Source organism: Lutra lutra, chromosome 1 (assembly GCF_902655055.1).
Source record: "Lutra lutra chromosome 1, mLutLut1.2, whole genome shotgun sequence".
Classification (NCBI taxonomy): domain Eukaryota; kingdom Metazoa; phylum Chordata; class Mammalia; order Carnivora; family Mustelidae; genus Lutra; species Lutra lutra.
In genome coordinates, this window is record NC_062278.1 from 155,992,265 (window position 1) to 156,010,383 (window position 18,119).

At 48.3% G+C, this 18,119-nt stretch overlaps 1 protein-coding gene across 2 annotated transcripts in view; it reads right to left on the bottom strand.

The window, feature by feature from the left end:
* ITGA9 (integrin subunit alpha 9) overlaps positions 1-18,119 on the bottom strand; it is a 327,427-nt gene that overhangs the window by 274,215 nt on the left and 35,093 nt on the right. For both annotated transcript variants that reach the window (XR_007129340.1, XM_047740712.1), the window contains exons 5-8: positions 12,872-12,939; positions 4,620-4,749; positions 2,232-2,317; positions 210-278 (exon numbers count right to left, since the gene is read on the bottom strand). Coding sequence is in view for 1 of the 2 variants with exons in the window: in XM_047740712.1 (XP_047596668.1) it covers positions 210-278; positions 2,232-2,317; positions 4,620-4,749; positions 12,872-12,939 (353 nt within the window). In the remaining variant the exon portion in view is untranslated. The remainder of the gene's footprint in view (positions 1-209; positions 279-2,231; positions 2,318-4,619; positions 4,750-12,871; positions 12,940-18,119) is intronic.

Consider the following 18,119-nt stretch of genomic DNA (forward strand, 5'->3'; position numbering starts at 1 on the left):
ATCTTGCTGCCTGAGTCCTACGACGAGCCTGAATTCCACAATCCGCAGGTTCCACAGTGCTGAGGGGGTTAAGCCAACTGCTTGTGGGGCTGCCATACAAACCTAGGGCATGGATAGGGCCTCTACATCCATTTTCTAAAAAGTGAACTGATTCCCGCAGGATGACATCTGGCAAGCAAAAAGAAGAACACCAGTACCCAGAATCTCACCTTTTTACCTGATGCCTGGAATATCTTAATTAAGGTACCTGATCTTCGATCAGCTCTAAAAATATAAACCTATGGAATAAAAAAAAAATCTAGTTAAGATAGAAGCCATGACCAAAGATATTGACCAGCATCCTCCTGAGACTCCTACTTAAATTAAGGCCAACCAGGCATATGGCAGGTGTTTGTGAGCTGGCTGATAAAGTTCCCCACACTTCACCAACTCTGCAAAAAAGAGTATCCTTCCATCCGGAGGCACCATGCCTCTCTACCCCAAAGAGGACCCTTGATGCAGAGCCTGCCAAATGACAGGACTACAGAGGTTCTTTTCCAAGCTGCATCTTACAGGAACAGCATCCCATGATGTAGGGGAACCAGGGTAGGGGACCATCCTGCGGGGTAAGAAGCCACCACCCTAGTGAGAATGTGTTTGGGCCCTGACACCAGAAATGAACAATCCTGCAGGCCAGAGGTCTAGTCTAGGGCCCCCGGGAATTGGATGGTCACCAACTCCATCAACTACAACCCATCTTCCCAGCACCTCTCCCATGATCCGACTAAAAGAAGTGTTTTCAGGTTCTTCGTTGTTAGCTGAATCCAGGATTCTGTCTGGTTTTGCCAGTTATAAATACTGTTCTCAGCCTAAGACCTATCTTAAGACAATCACAAGCATCTGCAGGGAACATGATGCAGTCAGACCCAGTCTGTGTAGCTGGGAGAGAAGGAAGCATGGAGACCCCTGCATGGCCGTGAGCCAGAAGGCAGGCTCTGTTACCAATGCTGCGGAGAAGCTGGGTCACACGCACACAGCATCTTTCCTGGATCACGTTATCAGTGTGGGGACGGCTCTCAGTGCTTCTTCCCTCCACCATGTAGAGGAATTCACGTGACCCTGCAGGACCCACCTCTTTCCTGACTTTATCAGAGTTCATCGGCTGGCCTCCCCCAGCTCAGTGGCCTGTGTTTTTAACTGGTGTCATTCCCCGAGATCCTTTCTCACTAGCAACCGTGTTAGCAAGGAGGGAGGCACAAGTTCCAGAAACGAGAGCTGAGGCTCCTAACTCCTGCCTGGGAGGATTCAGGGAAACGATCCTCAGGAATGTACCAGTCAGCTGACCAGACGGACATGTTGACTCAAGGCTCCAGTGAACAGTGGTCTTGTCCCATCTGGGCCTCTCTAAAATCCAGACCCTACTCTCTGAGCCCCTGGAGATATGGCCATACACTATACACTATGCTAAGTCCACTCCTTGGGCTCGGGTCTAAAGATCACTCCCTAGTTCAGATTTTTCTATTAGAGACCATATGGAGTTAAAAATGCAGGTTCCTGACTCACACAGACCTACCCAATCTAGATTTCCCATACCCTGCAGCTTAAGAATCAGAAAACATAGTTCTTACTCTCAGTTCCACAGAGGCCACAATTCCTAAAGGGACCAGTCAGACAGCCCTAGATCCATGGGGGTATTTCCTACAGCCTGGGCAGATCCTTTAAGAAAACTGACCCACATATCCCCTGTTCAGTCTTTGGACAGAACCAGTCTTGGCTCTAAAACACTGGGGAAATAAATATGATACTCAAGGTCCCAAGATAGATAAATAAAGTCCCCAAAATACATGAGACAAGACTTGGCTCTATTAAGTCAAAGTCAAAATTGGGAAGGGCTTGGCAGAGTGGAGAACTTAAAGCTGGACAGTGCTGGACACCATTTCTTCAGAGGTCGCCATGATGCCAAGGGTCAGTCTTAATAAGCTCGCACACAGAGTCAGCTGTTGAACACAGCTGAGATGACAACGTGCAGAGATTGGAGAGATCTAGGAGTAGCATTCACTCTCTGATTAAGCTTTCAAGGTTCTCTCAAAAGCTGTTGGAAAGAGGTTGATGGGAGACTCCTCATTACTTCGTCATTTACCTGCCAGCCACCCAGGAGAATGTTCAGATCAATCAGTGGCAAGCCTCTACACCAGGGGCAGCACACTTGCCCGGTGTCTGACCCCATGCTTTCCACAGATTTCTCTCCTCACCTTCCCGATGCCTTCGTCCTGGGGGGCACCTCCTACGATATCAGTGGTGGACGGGCGAGAGAAGGAGCCAGCGGTCACTGCATAGCCTGTGAGGGATGGGCATTAATGGAGGAGAGGATGAGCCAGGGCAAGGAAGAAAAAGACTGATCTGAGGAAAAGGCTTCTCAAGCATCCCTTGCCTGGACAATTACAACCCTGCTATTCTTGGAACGTAACCTCCAAGGGAACAAATTGCATCTGTTAGTCTTCTCCTGCTGAACCGGCTCATCTCACAAAAAGTCAGGGTCACAAAAACACCAGGGCAGGAAAGAGTGCTTTCTGAGGTAGTTTAATACAGGTACTGTGCTAAATACTTCACATTTTTCTTTTTGAGATATAATTTCATATGGTCACATGCATATATCTGAAGGGTAGCACCCGTGGAGGTGCCCACAGGCACACAGCCATGCGATCACCGCCCAGAGTGAATATAAGTACAGAACCCAAACGAGAAGGCTCCCTCCTGCCTGTTCAAGTCAATGCTCTCCTACGGGAAGCCACTATTCTGTTTCTATCACTATATGTTTCGTTGACCTGTTCTAGAACTTCACTCAACGTAGCACCTGCGACATTCATCCATGTGGAGTATAAGAGCGTCCATTTCCTTTTATTGTGGAGCAATGGTCTACTGTATAAAGAGATCAGAACATCTTTATTCTACTGCTAGGCATCTGGGTTGTTCCCAGATATTCCTGCTTTCCTATGAATAAAGCAGCTGGGAACATTCCTGTGCATGTCTTTGGATGCCAGCAAATTTCAAGTGCACAATTCTATAAGGAAGGTATGATTATTTCTTCCATTTCACAGATGTAGGAACTGAGACTAAGGATGGTTAAGTAGCATCCTCCAGATAACCCATCAAAGTTCAGATCTAATCTGTGCATCTCCATAGCCTCTGCTGTTAACCACTGTGCCATCTTCTCTCCTAAGAGAAGGCAGAACGAAACTGACAGTAGGGGGATGGGTATGGATGAGAAAAGCATCTGGATGTAAAAGGAATCTAGAAACAAAGGTAAAAGTTGTCTGAGCTTAGTCCAAATGTCTCCTGCTTCTTGAGAGCCTCATGGGCTGGCTGAAAGTTCTTCCTTGGCCAGCAGAGACTTTATGGATGGCCATATATTCCCCCAAACCTTGTCTTCACCTTCAAACCCTGGTGCTGTGATCACAAGCTGTCTGGATTTGGTGATGACACCATATTGTGATCAATTCTTATTGACCCTGTGGCCTGACCCATTACCAAAGGGCATTATGAGTGATATCAAAGCCTTAGGTGACCTTGAAAGCCCTGTAGCAATCAGGGTCTCTGGTATACACAGGGAGAAGCCACCGGCCCCTCAAGTTCAAAGATCTATCCTGGACCCCAACGCCACACCCAGCAATACTCTTTGAGACTCTGGGCTCAGAAACCACAAGTTTAAGCCCCCACTTTGCTATTTACAAGCCACATAACCTTGGCAAGTTATGAACTTCATGGGTAATGATAGTTGCCTCATAAGGTTGTTTCAGGAATGAAAAGTAGCAGCATCCAGAATGATAGCACTTAAGACATGAACTAAGGAAGAGAGCCACACAAACTCTTTAGGACCACAAGCCAAGACAGCTTATCTCTGTCCCTCAATAGTGCAATATAAAGCTTGCCTGGTGGCTGTTAAGTTCTATCTATTTTCTTTCTAGAAGGCTGAAAGAATTGAGAAAATAAGAGAAATATCTCTGAGCCTGTGACTAACCTTCAGCATTATGCTGCCATCTGTCATGTTAATTTCTTTCTTATTATTTTTTTTTTCTTTCAAAGATTTTGTTTATTTGATAGCAAGAGACAGCATAAGCTGGGGGAATGGGGGAGGGAGGGAGAAGCAGGCCCCCACAAAGCAGGGAGCCCAATGCGGGGCTCGACCCCAAGACCCGGAGCCCAATCATGACCTGAGCCCAAAGCAGACACCCAACTGACTGGGCCACCCAGGCTTTCCTGGTTCTTACTATTTCTATTTGCAACTGGTGTGACTAGGAGAGGCCACAGCCAAAGAAATACCATGGAAAACAAGGATTCTACTGCACTCATTTTGTATCTGAACTTAAGTAATTGCTCAAGTAAGAAAAAATTTTGCTTCCTTGGACATTCAACTGTCAGCTCTGTAATTAAATCAGTTTTAATTCAGACCCCCTACTTTGTTCTCTACCCGCTGGGTGTGAGGCTCGATGTAAGGTGCCCCGGCTAAGAGTGTACCTAACTAGAACAATGGATGTGAAAGCCAACAACTCTACTTTCCACCAGTAAATGAACCGTGTGTGAGCCAGGTGAGAATCGCTCCCGTGTCCCCTTCTTACCTGTCCCATCCCTGAGCTACTCACCCAGGTAAGTGTACCGCCTGTTCATGATGGCTTCATCATTCAGTTTGAAATAGGTGTTATCCGTAAGGTTCAGCACTTTGACTGTCCCGGCCCAATAAAATGACCCTGGGGCGCCCATCACCACCAGCTCCTACCGAAGAGAAACCCAAAAGTAAATAAACAGGGAAGGAAGCTGAAGAGGGGAGCAGGTGGTATAATGAGAACCATGGCCACAGCCAACAACTCAAAGATGCCTCACACCAAGGACTTTTTTTGGCTGGGTAATGAAAACTCCATCGCCAGATTCCCTGGTGTTATGGAATCCATCATACACACGGGGTCATCAGGAGTAAGGACAAGGATAACTGAGCAAGAATGAGGAACATACCAGGTCCCTACGCTACCCACGGATAAGCTCACGCATACTTCCTTATCTCCACAACAGGATCAAATAAGGAAATGACAAATATTGCTCATTGTCCTGAATCGCAGAATTCCAGGAAACAGTGCTCACGAAAAGATGCCACTGCCTCACCCAGCCTGGACCCCAAACCCACCTGCCCCATACAGAGCATAGAGAAAACAATAACCAGAAGCATCTTTGCAAAAAACCGTTCACTGACACTCCAAGGAAATCCCTCCCCCCAGGGCCCTCACTCAGGATGCTCTTCTCAGGAATGACTGTACAGCTTGCTTTTGTGGCCACTGTGGCCCACTGCAAACCCACAACAAAATCAAGAGAGCAGAGAGGCACACCGAGGGAAGGAAAGAGACCCAGGACAGCAAAAGACAGCACTGTTATTAAAAACAGACCCAGAGGGGCACCTGGATGGCCCAGTAAGCTAAGCATCCAACTCTTGGTTTTAGCTCAGGTCATGATCTCATGGGTCATGGGATCTAGCCCCACAGGTTCTATCCCTCCACCCCTCTCCCCACTCATGTGTGCGTGCTCTCCCTCTCCCTAAAATAAATACATAAGTCTTAAAACAACAACAACAACAACTAGAAACACAAAGACACAGTGATCTCCAGCATTTGCATTAGGGGCAAATGGCCCTGTACCTTCAATGGGGACAAGAGTTGGTTTGAGTTACAAAACCATCTAATGAGCAGTACTGATGAGAATTTCAAGTACTTCCAAATGAGACACCTGCCTAAGGAATTCAGCATGAATAACTACATGCCTTCACCCATAAGAATAGGCATTGTCACTGGGCTAAAGAAATTTGGAAATGATCTAGGGGCCTCTGGGGGCTCAGTCAGTTAAGCGTCTGCCTTCAGCTCAGAGTCCTAGGGTAGAGTCCCACATCAGGCTCCCCGCTCAGCCAGGAGTCTGCTTCTCCCTCTCCCTCGGCCCCTCCCCCCTGCTTATGCACTCTTTCTCTCTCACTCTCATGCTCTCTCTCAATTAAATATGCAAAACCTAAAAAAAAAAAAAAAAAGGAAGGAAAGAAAGTTGAAAATTATCTAAACATCTAACATCTGGCATCCAAAACCACAGTACGCCCATTCAACAGAATCCTGCAGCAGCAAAAATGCTGTAGATGTAACAGCCCTGAGACAGGGCCACGCAGCACTGAGTTAATGAGGACAGGCCAAAAATATGTATCCTATGATTACATTTTATAAAAGGAAAAACAACTGTGGACAGACAAAACAGAGCCCAGAAGGAGAAGCCCAAACACTCGTGCTTTTTTTCCACTGGGTGACAGGATTACAGGGATCTCTCCACTCCCCTCCCTTCTTCGGTCACTTTGTCGCTTTCTCTTTCTCTTCCTTTTTGTCTCTTTGTCTTTCTCCTCCTTTTTGTCTCTTTCTCTTTGTCTCGTTCTCTTTATCTCTCTCTCATCCCTAAAATTTATTTTGTATTTTTAAAAATTCTACTTTTGTTTTTTTTAATATTTTATTTATTTGAGAGACAGATTGCACAAGCATGGGGAACAACAGGGAGGGAAAAAGAAGACTCCCCACTGAACAGGAAACCTGATGCAGGGCTCTATCCCAGGGTCCTGGGATCAAGGCCTGAGCTGAAGGCAGATGTTTAACTGACTGAGCCACCCAGGTGCCCAAGTGTTTTTCAAAATTCCAGAACAGTGATTAAACACTGACAATAAAGTCACTTCAGAAAACACACAGTACATTCAAAATGGAGCACACGCTGTGTGGAAGCTGTTCTGAGGGGAGGCGCCCACTGCCTCCTTGCATCCACAGGATGGCCCTGGCTTCGGCTTTCATTCCTTCCTTCCCCAACAGGGAATCCCTTCTTTTGATTATCTGGGTTTCCCAAAGTACCTATACTGCAATAAGAAATGATAAAAATTATTTTCCTAACAAAATCATTAATTTTTCAGTCAATAATATTAAGCACCTACTATCATGTATGAAAGCTTATACTTGATACACAGACCAATAAAGTCCCTCTGTAGGACATTCCCAGGGGAAGGCAACATGGAAACATACAAAACAATTTTGAAAAAAATTCTATACAAATAAAGACAATTTCAGGGGAAACCCCTCAGCCGCACAAAAACCGCAAAGGTGCAGGCCATGCAGACAGGAGACACTAGACCCTGCAATGTCACCGAGACCTCTCAGTGCCAAAGCACACCCACCCCTCCCTTGGCCCCTCGAGTCCCCACACACTGTTCTATTTCAGAAACATCCACCCAGGCTAGCCCTCTCTGCAGAGCTGGCCTCACCACTGTCAGAAGGGGCTGCTTTCCGACAAGTCCCTGAAGGCTAGATCTCGCTACGAGGCTCCCGAGTTTCTATTGACAATATATAAAGTCACCCTGAAGTCCACAGAGCAAATGTCTGAACAAGCCAGAAGCATCTGAAGAGAAAGCAAAGAAAGATCGCATGGGCAGGAGAGCAGGCATGCAACCGTGGTGGCAAGAGGGCGAGGCTTTGAACAACTCGTGTGCTGCGGGCCATTTGGGAAAGAACCTTAAGCAGTAGGGTGTGAGCACAGACAGAAGACAAGCCACCAGATCCTGCCTGAATGGCATAGTGCTGGTGATTCAGGAAGGTGGAGACCAGGAAAGACTGTCGAGGAACACTGCATTCAGGTTCTGAGGTCCCAGCCACCCCCATGGGAGCTGTTGGTAAGTCGGCCTCTCTGAAGCAACCCACTGTTCTATAAAAACGTATCACTTCCTGCACTCAGAGCTCATCACTGAAAAAACACAGGTGGTGAGTGCATCCATTCGCTCCTGTCCCCTGTACTCTTCTGTTCTGTGTAAGGGGCTGGGCTAGTTCTAGAAGGAACATTAGACAAATGATTGGTTCATCAGAGGAGAGAGACTTTTTCCTTGGCCTTGAGCTCAGAAAGGAATTTGGAATCCGGTGTCCAAACACTCAGGGCATGAGGGAACATAATGACCATTGGCCTCGGTGCCAGGGGCACACACTCACGTGTAGAGCTTCTCCACCTGCAGCTCCTCCTAAACCAAAAGCCCTGACCGTCACCAGGGACCTGTAAGGCTCTCTGGGACACCCGGCGGTAGGCACACTGTGTTCTGATCATTTAAATCAATCTAGCATACCAATCGAGAGTTGTATGTCTAATCCATCCCCGCACCTGCTCTCTCAAACATCACAGAGTTTGATAGGACAAGGTAATCTCTCTCCTCAAAAACCTTTAAACCAAAGCTCTGGTCTGTCTTCACTCTCGTCTTCGTGCTCATGCGTCCTTCTCCCTCGGTTCAAACTAGACAACCTGAGGCTGAGCCTGAGACCCACAGGGCTGGGGCAGGGGCGGGGGCGGGCAGGAAAATAGTGTTTTCCTGAAACTCCCGGTATCTGGGTTTCCCATTCACCAGGGATGATGCCTGTGCCCTTTCAGCACTGGTCACCAGTGCCAGGAAAATGGCATCAGTGCCTAGGTCCCCACCACCCAGGAATAGCCAACACAATGGTACACACCACCTAACTCCCATGTGAAATGCCTCGCATAAACAGTGCAAACCTTTTCCCCAGCTGCATTTATTAGCAGAACCTCCAGAGGCACAAGGGTGTGCTTCAGAAGCCTCGGACTTCTCTCACCGCTGCAAGCTGGCACAGGCGGGCAGGGGGCAGAGGCGCACACGGGATCTACAACAGAAGTCTACACCCAGACTTCTACCTAGGGTCTCCAGGCTCCCATGGCAGTGCCTCAATGCTGGCAGGTTGGCCCATGCCTTCTCTTGCTACTCACAAAGTATCTGTACCCAGGCTACAAAAATAAATAAAGTTCCCAGGAAGCCCTCCTTTATCCTCAGTGACGGGATGAAACTCACGTGGCATCTGTAGCTCAAACAGCTTTCATAACCCCTGGGTCACAGACCTTCAGGCACCCCGGGCCAGAGTAATTGGAGGCCACAGAAGCATACCCAGCTTGCCTATCCTGTGCAGGGACAGGCTGGCCCGCAGCGAGAGCCAGCCCAAGTAACAGGGTCAGCAGGAGGGCAGGGGAGGGGAGAAGTGCTGCATGACCCCTTCAACCACATTTCCTGCTCAGCCTCCAACAGCTGAAGTTCCAGAAACAAGAGAGGCAGTGAGTTCAAAGACCTCCTGTTTAGGGAGGCCAAAGCCTAGGGCAGCCGGAACACAGTGGCCGGGTCAGAGGATTGAGCCTCCCTGACACTAACCTCACAACCCCCCATCCATGCACCACAGCCCCAGGGCTATTTGCCCAGCCAGCACATGCTGAGGCTCCACAGTTCCCAGAGTGTGGAGTTTCAATAGGTCCTCCTGTTCTTCTGGTCATCTGGAGCTTACACAGCCCCTGGGCTCCCCTCCACCCATGCCCTTTCTGCTCCTCCCACCAAGCCCTCCTCCCACCCAGCCCCAGTGCCCTGTCTTCCCTGACCTTCCAGCTGCTGAGACCATAACGACATCCCCTCCCTGGAAACTCCTTCTCTCCCTCAGTTCTCCATCAACATCTCTGATGTGTTCTCATTTCTGCAACAAGTCTCCTTTTTTCTCTTCCCACTGTCAAAAGGAGGTGTCCTTCCCACCCCCACCCCCACCTCCACGCTGACCACAGCCAGTCCCCTCTGAGAGGTACTAGAAATGACCAAATCAGAGTTTCCAACTCAGGTTGGCTTCTGTTCCCTGTATCCAAGTATCTTCTAAAAACACCTACAAGTGTCCCATCCATCCCCTCACACTGCATGTGCTGAAAGCCCATTCATTTATCTCTCCCAGTGATTCTTCTCTAGATAGCCTTCTTTCCCCTGGGGCACCCCTATTCTCCAGAACCCTGCCTCAAAACCTACTTCCTCCATTCCACAGTCCTCAGCCACCCAGCCCACTGATACTGCCTTTATATCTCCCATCCCTCTGGTCGTTTTTTCTTCCTGCCCTGTTGTTTTGTAGCTGGACCACATCACAGCCTCCCACCTGGTCTCCATCCGGGCCCTCCCACTTTTAAAGCCCCAGGGACCGCAGCCCACATGGCCTCTCTCTCCCAGCACTGCCATCCACGGTGTCCGTCACCTGCTTGTGGACTTTCGGGGGTGCTCTGCTGCCTCCCAGGCAGAGTCAGACTCTGCTAGACCTTCCAGAGAAATGACAGCCTCAGAGACTGTACAATCTCACCGAGCACAGAGATGGAAGGAGAGTGTGAGCCTGGCATACCGCAGAAGGCATTTCAAATCAATGGGGAGGAGGAGACCTGGTGAGCAGGCCAACAGGAGAACAATCAACTACACATTTAGGGAAACAATGAGGTTTGTTTCTACCATACAATGTTTGCAAAATGAAATCCAAGCTGTATTGAGGAGAGAAATCTTAAAAAAAAAAACAAAAAACTGTAAAAGTACTAGAAAAGATTACAGGTGCATATTTTGTATTCTTAGGAGAGGGAGAGTCTTCCCAAGAAGTTGAGAATCCAGAGAGAAAATGACTGATGGATTGAAGTAATAGGACTGTGTGATGGGAGAGCAATAAAGACACCATCAGCCAACTCAGACCGATACGAGAAAAATTTACAACATGTAAAAAGAGATGAGATTAGTGTTATAGGTATCTTAGAAGTTTCTAAAAATCAGTTAATCAAAAGGAAGAAAAAGTAACAGAACAATGGACCAAGAACATAAATAGGCAATTTCTAGAAAAAGACAAATGGCCAATATTTGAAGAACACTAAACTACACTCATAAGCAGATAAAGGGACATTTTAGCAAAACGAGATGTCTTTATGAGAAAAATTAGTACTGGTGAGAGGCTGTAGGAACGATGACACACAACTGGGGGCCTGTCGGTCGGCAAACATCTCTGGGGTGCAATTCGCCAGGATGTACCCAAATTCAGGTGCTGGACAGCTTTGGCCCCAGCAATTCCTCTGCTACGTTTGTCTTCTGCGGAAACGTGTACTTGTGCACAAAGATGCCGTGTGTGGGGACCCCCAGCCCCATGTGGCCAGGGAGTCCCAAGTCTCTGAGGCTGGAGGAGGGGCATCTGGGAGGCCAGGTAATGGGTGAGGCAGGAAAGGTAGGGAGACCCAGGTGGCCACACAGAGGAGTCTGGATATCACTGTACATATGATGGGAAGACAGAAGGCTCTGAGCAAAGGAGTGCCATGGTATTTTTCTCATTCCGGGGAGGGAGCCCTCTAGGAAGAGGCTGCCAGGAGGCAGGGCAGGAGCAGGGAATCGGGAGGGTCTTGTGGTGGCACTCTGGGCAAGACAATGGTCCCCCAGGTTTGCAGGGCAGCAGGGGAGGCAGAGAGAAATGGAGGCCTCTGGGATAGGTTCTGGGAGCACATACAGGAGAGGAAATAGGAGAGGGATCTTGCTCACTGGAGCCTGAGCAGCGAGGACGTTTGGTGGCACCGTCCACCAGGCCTCCCACGGATCTCTGTGTAGACAGTCATAAGAACTGTACCAAAGTGACAGCAAAGGGATATAGTGAGAATGAGAGGGAGCAGACAGCGGGGTTGGGGGGAAGCATGTCATGTTTGTTGGTCTGAGAGTGAAAGACATTTCTGACTTTTCTACCCTTTCCATGTTGCTTTCTGAGTGAGATGTTGCATTGCTGACTGTCCGCTTTTTAATTTAAATAGCCATTGCAGAAATTAAGGTGGGCAGCTCTGCCCTGGATACTGTAGCTCTCTGCTGTCCTGGAGCAAGAGGAGGAGAGAGAATGTCAGAAAGCCAGGCCCATGGGCCGGGACACTGTGGATTTTAATCTACCATGTGATGGGAAGCTGCAGAGACAGGGTGACAGGGTTTGATCTGGAAAGATTCCTCAGGCTGCTGTGTAGAAAACATAGGGATGGGGGTGGAGAACAGAGGCGGACTGAGGTGAGGGACATGTTCTCAAGCTAGAAAGGCTGCGGCTACACAACACTGTCAATGTACTAAATACCACTGGACTGTTGGCTTCCCAATGGTCAAAATGGTCAATTTCACGTTATGTGTATTTTACTACCAAAAAAAAGAACAGATGCAGGGAGACCAGTTGAAGACCAGAAGACCTCCAGGTGATGACAAGGACTCTTCCAGAAGGGTGATGGTGGTGGGCAATTAAAGCTGTCACATTTGGGATATGCTTGGGAGGTTAAAAGAATAGGACTACAAATGAATCAGAAATAAAAGGTACTTTTTTGTTTGGGCCTGAACAACTCCATGGATGCCTGAGCCACTTACAGGACCCGGCATGGAACACTGCACGTGGCAGATGATCGAAAGACGTTCGGGAAATGAGGGGCTGATGTGAAGGGTGAACTCACAGTAGGTAAGAATCACTTAAGAACCATCCCTAAAGTTGTACCATCCAGCCAAAGATCCTAGTGGTACATCTGTGAAGGTACAGAAGTATTCAAGTCAACTGTCCTTTGGAATTTGGAAAAGAGGCTGGCTGAGTTATGTATGAAATCATGAAGTCTCTCCACGTAGGGAAGAACGCTAGGAGGGGATGTTTAATACACCCTCCTCAGCACCAGCAACGACACAAACTTGATTGAGCACCACCTCACCAGCATCCCTTTGAATCAGTTCCTTCCCTGGGGCTCAGGGTCCAGACTACTCCTTAAAGAAACTGTCTAAATAGGTTCTCCTCCAAATGAGCCTGCTCATGCCCCCCCGCCAACCGTGGTCTCTGGCCAGGAGGAGCCCCCACCAGCATCAGTCACCTTCCTTGGATGTCACATCCAGGGACCAGAATCTACTCCCTCCCAGCTCGAGTGTGTGGGGCCTTGGCAGCTCCATCTCAAGGAACTACTGAGACCATAATCTGCCAGGCAATCAACATTGGCAAGAGAGCAGAAACACCCAAGGGGCGATACCCACCTCAGTGAAGAAGCCCGCTATCCCGGCTTGGCAGGAGCCATGTTCCTCTCCGTACTTCTTCTTGTACTCTAGAGGGGAGGGAAGGAAAGAAAAAAAACCACAGCCTCGTCAGTGTGTGCCGGTCGTGTGGAGGGGCCACCGAGTGTGCTGGCCACTTCCCCGTGCACGGCTGCGGGCTGGGCCTGGGGACGCCTTCCAGACCGGGGCGTGGAAGGAAAGTCTCCGGAATCCACCAGACCTCAAAAATCCAGGCTCTGGTGCCATCAGGCCGGAGACAGCCAAGCGCCCCAGTGGACTCCCTCCACGCCTGTGGGGGAAGAGCAGCAGCAGCCATGGTGATTAAGTGGGAGGCCAGTGACGATTATTTCATTTACTTCAGAAAGGATGGAGAGCCCCAGTAGGAAAAGGAGCTGAAAACATGACCCTGTGTGGAGTCCCCTGGAGGACAACCAAGCCGCCCAACGTGACGCCCCACAGAGCTGGAGGCAAGATGATTCCTGCCATCCAAGTAGACAGCAGCCAATGGAGCCTGGGGCTACAGGAAGAGGATCCCCGTTAGACCTGCTCCGGCACTCAGTTACACCATCCCTGCCAGTGTGTGGTGATGCCACACGCCGACATCTCCATCCTCCGACGAAGGGGAAGATCTTTCCAGGTCAACAGAAACACAAATGGTTAAGTGCTTTTCCTCCACCATTCCCTCACGGTTCCCAACATGCTGACCCTACAAAGGGGCCTTCTGCACTGCGGTTTTAAGTTGGAAGGAAGAGTGTGTAGCATGTTCTAGGCCCTGTTAGCCATACCCACTCATGCCATTCCACTGATCTCTTACCCCTGGGAGGCCATATTGCCATCTGTGAAGAGGCAAAACTCCCAAGGCTCAGAGAGGTTAGGTGCATTGCCCAAGGTCACACAGCTAGTAAATGGCAAAAGCCAAGATTCACACACGTTTACCTCTGTGGCCCATCAAAGGTTCTGTAGAGTGAGTGATTACCCAAAACCCAGGAAGTGACCAGCCAGTTGAAATCACTACATAGGTAAAGACAGAGAGAGGAGCTCAGCTGTGTGATCAGGAGGGTCAGACAGAGAGAGTTCAGCTCAGATGACTCAAATTAATTATACTGCCAGACGAGAGCTCATGGCTGTTCCTGGGCACTTGGGAACGCAACAAAATAACCCAGCGATCCCCCGGTCACCCCTGGGCTCGTGGCAAGTCTCGGGTACCATTAAAGGCAATATACTGAATTTTGAAACAAAAGAAATAATATGAAGGAACAATGCAGCTGTGATTGCAACATAGGGCCACTTCCTGCCACTCTGAGAGTGTCTGTGTGAGAGGAGAAGGGAGAAAAGGGCCCTGGGGAAATATACAGAGTAATTCAGTTTCTAACAACACTCACCGCAGAGCCTAGTAACATTTTCCAGTAAGTGGCCATTAACCGACTGCTAAATTACAATGGAATGTCAATTGAGTTACTCCTCTTCCTTGTGAGGGCTAAATCAGTTCCTCCCTCCTTGTCCGGTTACTCCAAGGAGAACTCAGAGGCCTGCCAGAAAGCAACCCAGGACGATGGGAGTCGCCTGTTCTCTGCAAAGTCTTGCACCCCTGCTGGGAGTGTGGCTTGTGAAAGTCATAAAGAGATCGTGCATCAAACTGTCCGATGGCAAGAAATAATAAAAATTAATAGTAAGGCCTACATCAAATAGCATCAGGGAAAGAAGGATCAAAATGTCCCAACCCAAACAAACAGTCATATTAAATCTGGAAGGTCTGGCAAGAAGCATATTCACCCCCCACGGACTCAAGGGGTTAAATACCCGACTATAACTCTGAGGCAAATAAAACAAAGAAAATTCAGACCCCAAGCTACAGTGCAGGACACACCAGTTCAGCCTTATTAAATTTATGACACCAATAAGAGTTACACAAGAATTTTCATGTTTTTGTTTTGTTTTAAAGATTTTATCTATTTATTTGACAGAGATCACAAGTAGGCATAGAGGCAGGCAGAGAGAGAGGAGGAAGCAGGCTCCCCGCCGAGCAGAGAGCCCAATGCGGGGCTCGATCCCAGGACCCCGGGATCATGACCTGAGCCAAAGGCAGAGGCTTAACCCACTGAGCTACCCAGGTACCCCAGGAATCTTTCATGTTTTAAAGAAAACAACCTCAAAGTCTCCTTTGCAACAGGGACTCCAAAAATAGGAGATATGAAAACCTGTCTTTCTCCTCCTCATCCCTAAACTGTGCTGGACAGCTCTATGACAGAAACAAGACCCAGGGCTTCTAAGGGGGCCACTGGGAGCTAGGAGTAACCCACTCCTGGCCTCAGGAGAAAGTCCTGCGAGATCAAGCCCTACTACCAGCACCCCAGCCTCAGCCATCATCAAGGTACTGTTAGAGGCCAGCCCCAGGGTCCCTAAGCTGGGACTGCCTCATCAGGGATCTGAGGGTCAGGGACACACAGAAAACAGGCTCCACCCCACTGGCTTTGACTTCCTGAGACACCAGGGTCCACACCTGCCTTCTTGGGAGTGCTCTAGAGCAAGCAATCAAACCATGTGGGGCTCCTGACTAGTACCCATAACTCTGACCTCCCAGAAACTTCTTTAACTCTTGGTTAGCCACTTCAATTTGGAAAGAGGCTCCAGTCCTCATGCTTCCACCCCCACCCCACCCCATCACTCCTTCAGCTTTTCTGTCCGTGTAATCTCGCAGCACAATGTAAATGATACCCTCTCCCCATCACAGAATGCCTCTGTTCATCATAGTTGATGGTTTATTCAACACCAAGGTGAACTCATCGATCTCACTGCCCCCAACACGCCCCTGTGCCAGTTACTGGTATGTGCTAGTGCTGGTGTACTAAGGGAAGGTGTGCACACATGTTTCTCTGTGCACAGACTCAAAGCCCAGGTGGAAATGAGACAGGAGCAGGTACATTTCTCCAGCCACTAATACTCGAACTCTCAACCTGCTTACCTGGGACCTTTGAGGTCCCTGCTCTGCCAGCCCTGCCTTCTGTCTTCTTATCAGTCTGGCTCCCTGACCTCCACCCCCAGCCTGGCTTGGAAAGGAGTTGCATCCTGGGAACCAGGAATCCTGAGTTCTCCACCCAGGGCCACCACTAACCCCAGAGACCTAAGAGTAGAGGCATTTGTGATTGGAGCTCGACAGGGACCCAAAGGATTGAGGTTTCTGGGCTTTCAAAACCCAGACTGGCTAATTCTCCCCTAGGCAATCCCCTCTCCTTTGAGGCCTTAGGGGAATAGGATAGAATACCCAGATCCGGTTCCTGAGAAGGCAGGAGCTTTGAAAAGGTAGGTAGGTTTGGAGATAGGAGGCTGCCCCTTCCCAGTGTCCTCAAGAAACCACCCCCCCACTCCCCCCCACCCCCTGTCACAGTCCTTCCCTCCATTGAGAAGTCCAGGCAGTGTAGGCTGGAAGGATGGGGTGGGACCTCCTCTAGTCTCGGGTGTTCCCAGAAGCACTTTTCCTGCACACACACAGGCTGGGGGCCCTGGCACGGGCGGCTCCCGGACACGTCCACGCAGTCGCCACCTGCCCCGAGGATATAGCCAGGCAGAGAGCTACAACAAGCTGGTTCCCTCCCTCACCGCCGGGGGAAAAAAACATTTCTCCATCTTGAAGCAGCAAAGGGGAATCAAGGTCAGCCTGACAGGAGCCCACTGTCCTGCAATAAACCTGACAGTTAAATCCAGGGAACTGAATCTCAAGCAAAAGATGTGGGTGAACGGGGGACCTGGAAATCACCTGGAGGAGGAAAGCTCTGTCTCGCTGCTGTGGGTGGATTTGGGTTACTTGGCCTGTATCACACAAAATTCATTAAGTTGTATGGCTCCTCCACTCTAAAAATGGTAGTATTTTCCTTGGTTTAGCTGCCGGTTTTACTAAATTGTCTAAACAGAAGGCAATTCAGAGAAGAGAAAATACTGGTTTCCAAATCACAACCCACAACTCAATACATGGGACTTACACTAATGAATTTTAATTCATTCAAGAATTAAATGGGTCACTTAATTAAATGGGTGGGGTCACTTCCTGAACTCTTCCTGAAACGCTGGTGGGATAAAACCAGCCCATGGAAAGATCAAGATCTACAGGCAGTATATTATTCCTTACTAATCTCTCTTCCCATTTGAGAAAGGTTCATCTTTCAAAGGTAGTCTTTCTAATGCATCAATTTTAAAACTTTTTTTCATAGCTCCTGAACTTAGCCATGAACTAGAGAAAAGAATGGGTTTCTAGTCTCAAATTATTCCTGAGGTTTTGCTCAATTTCTGAGTGAATACCAAATAATTGGTTATTGAACAATTTAGAGGACAAGTAACTTGAGTAGACAGAACTCTACTAGTAACCAGGGCATTTCAACACATAAAACTGAAAAGACAAAACTGCCCACAGTTGTGAGGGACCATAGTCTAAATGGGAAGGGGGAAAAAAGGGCAAATGACCTAAATAGCTAGGTTAGAGAGGAAGGGAAAACATTTTATCAAAATAATGGACAATTAAGCAATGGTGGGCATTAAAAGCAAACTGCACAAAGCCAGCAACTTAAAATCACGTGACAGAACTTTAAGAGGGGAAGAGATCTCTAGAACATGTCTATAATTCGAACCCCACCCATTTCTTTTACCAATGAAGTCACTATTGCTCAGAGAAAGCAAGTAGTTTATTTAAAGCCACACAGCAAAGGAGCCTGAGGCAGGATTAAATGGCAGGGTCCCTGACTGCCAATCTGCTTCCCTCATACCATCACACTTCAGGGAGCACAGTCACTGTGAGAATATTCTTGTCCTTGAAAAAAATGTTTTCCATCAATGGATGAATGGATACACAAAATGTGGTATATATATCCACTCGGTGGAACTTTCAGTCTTGAGAGGAAATTCTAACACGTGCTACAATATGAATGAACCCTGAAGACATCATGTTAAGTGAAATAAGGCAGTCACAAAAGGACAAATAAATGCATGAATTCCACTTATTTGAGGTCAAACTCATTGAGACAAAATAGAATGGCAGTTGCCAGGGCTGGGGTGGAGTGCGGGATGGGGGACGCGGGGAACTCATGAGGATCAGTTTCATTTGGGGAGGATGGAAAATTTCTAGAGATGGATGGTGGTTGCTGCACAATAGTGAGTGTATGTACAGCACAATTAGAAATAGCTAAAATGGTAAATTTTATTCTATGTTTTGTTACAAAATTTTTTTAAAATTTTAATGTTT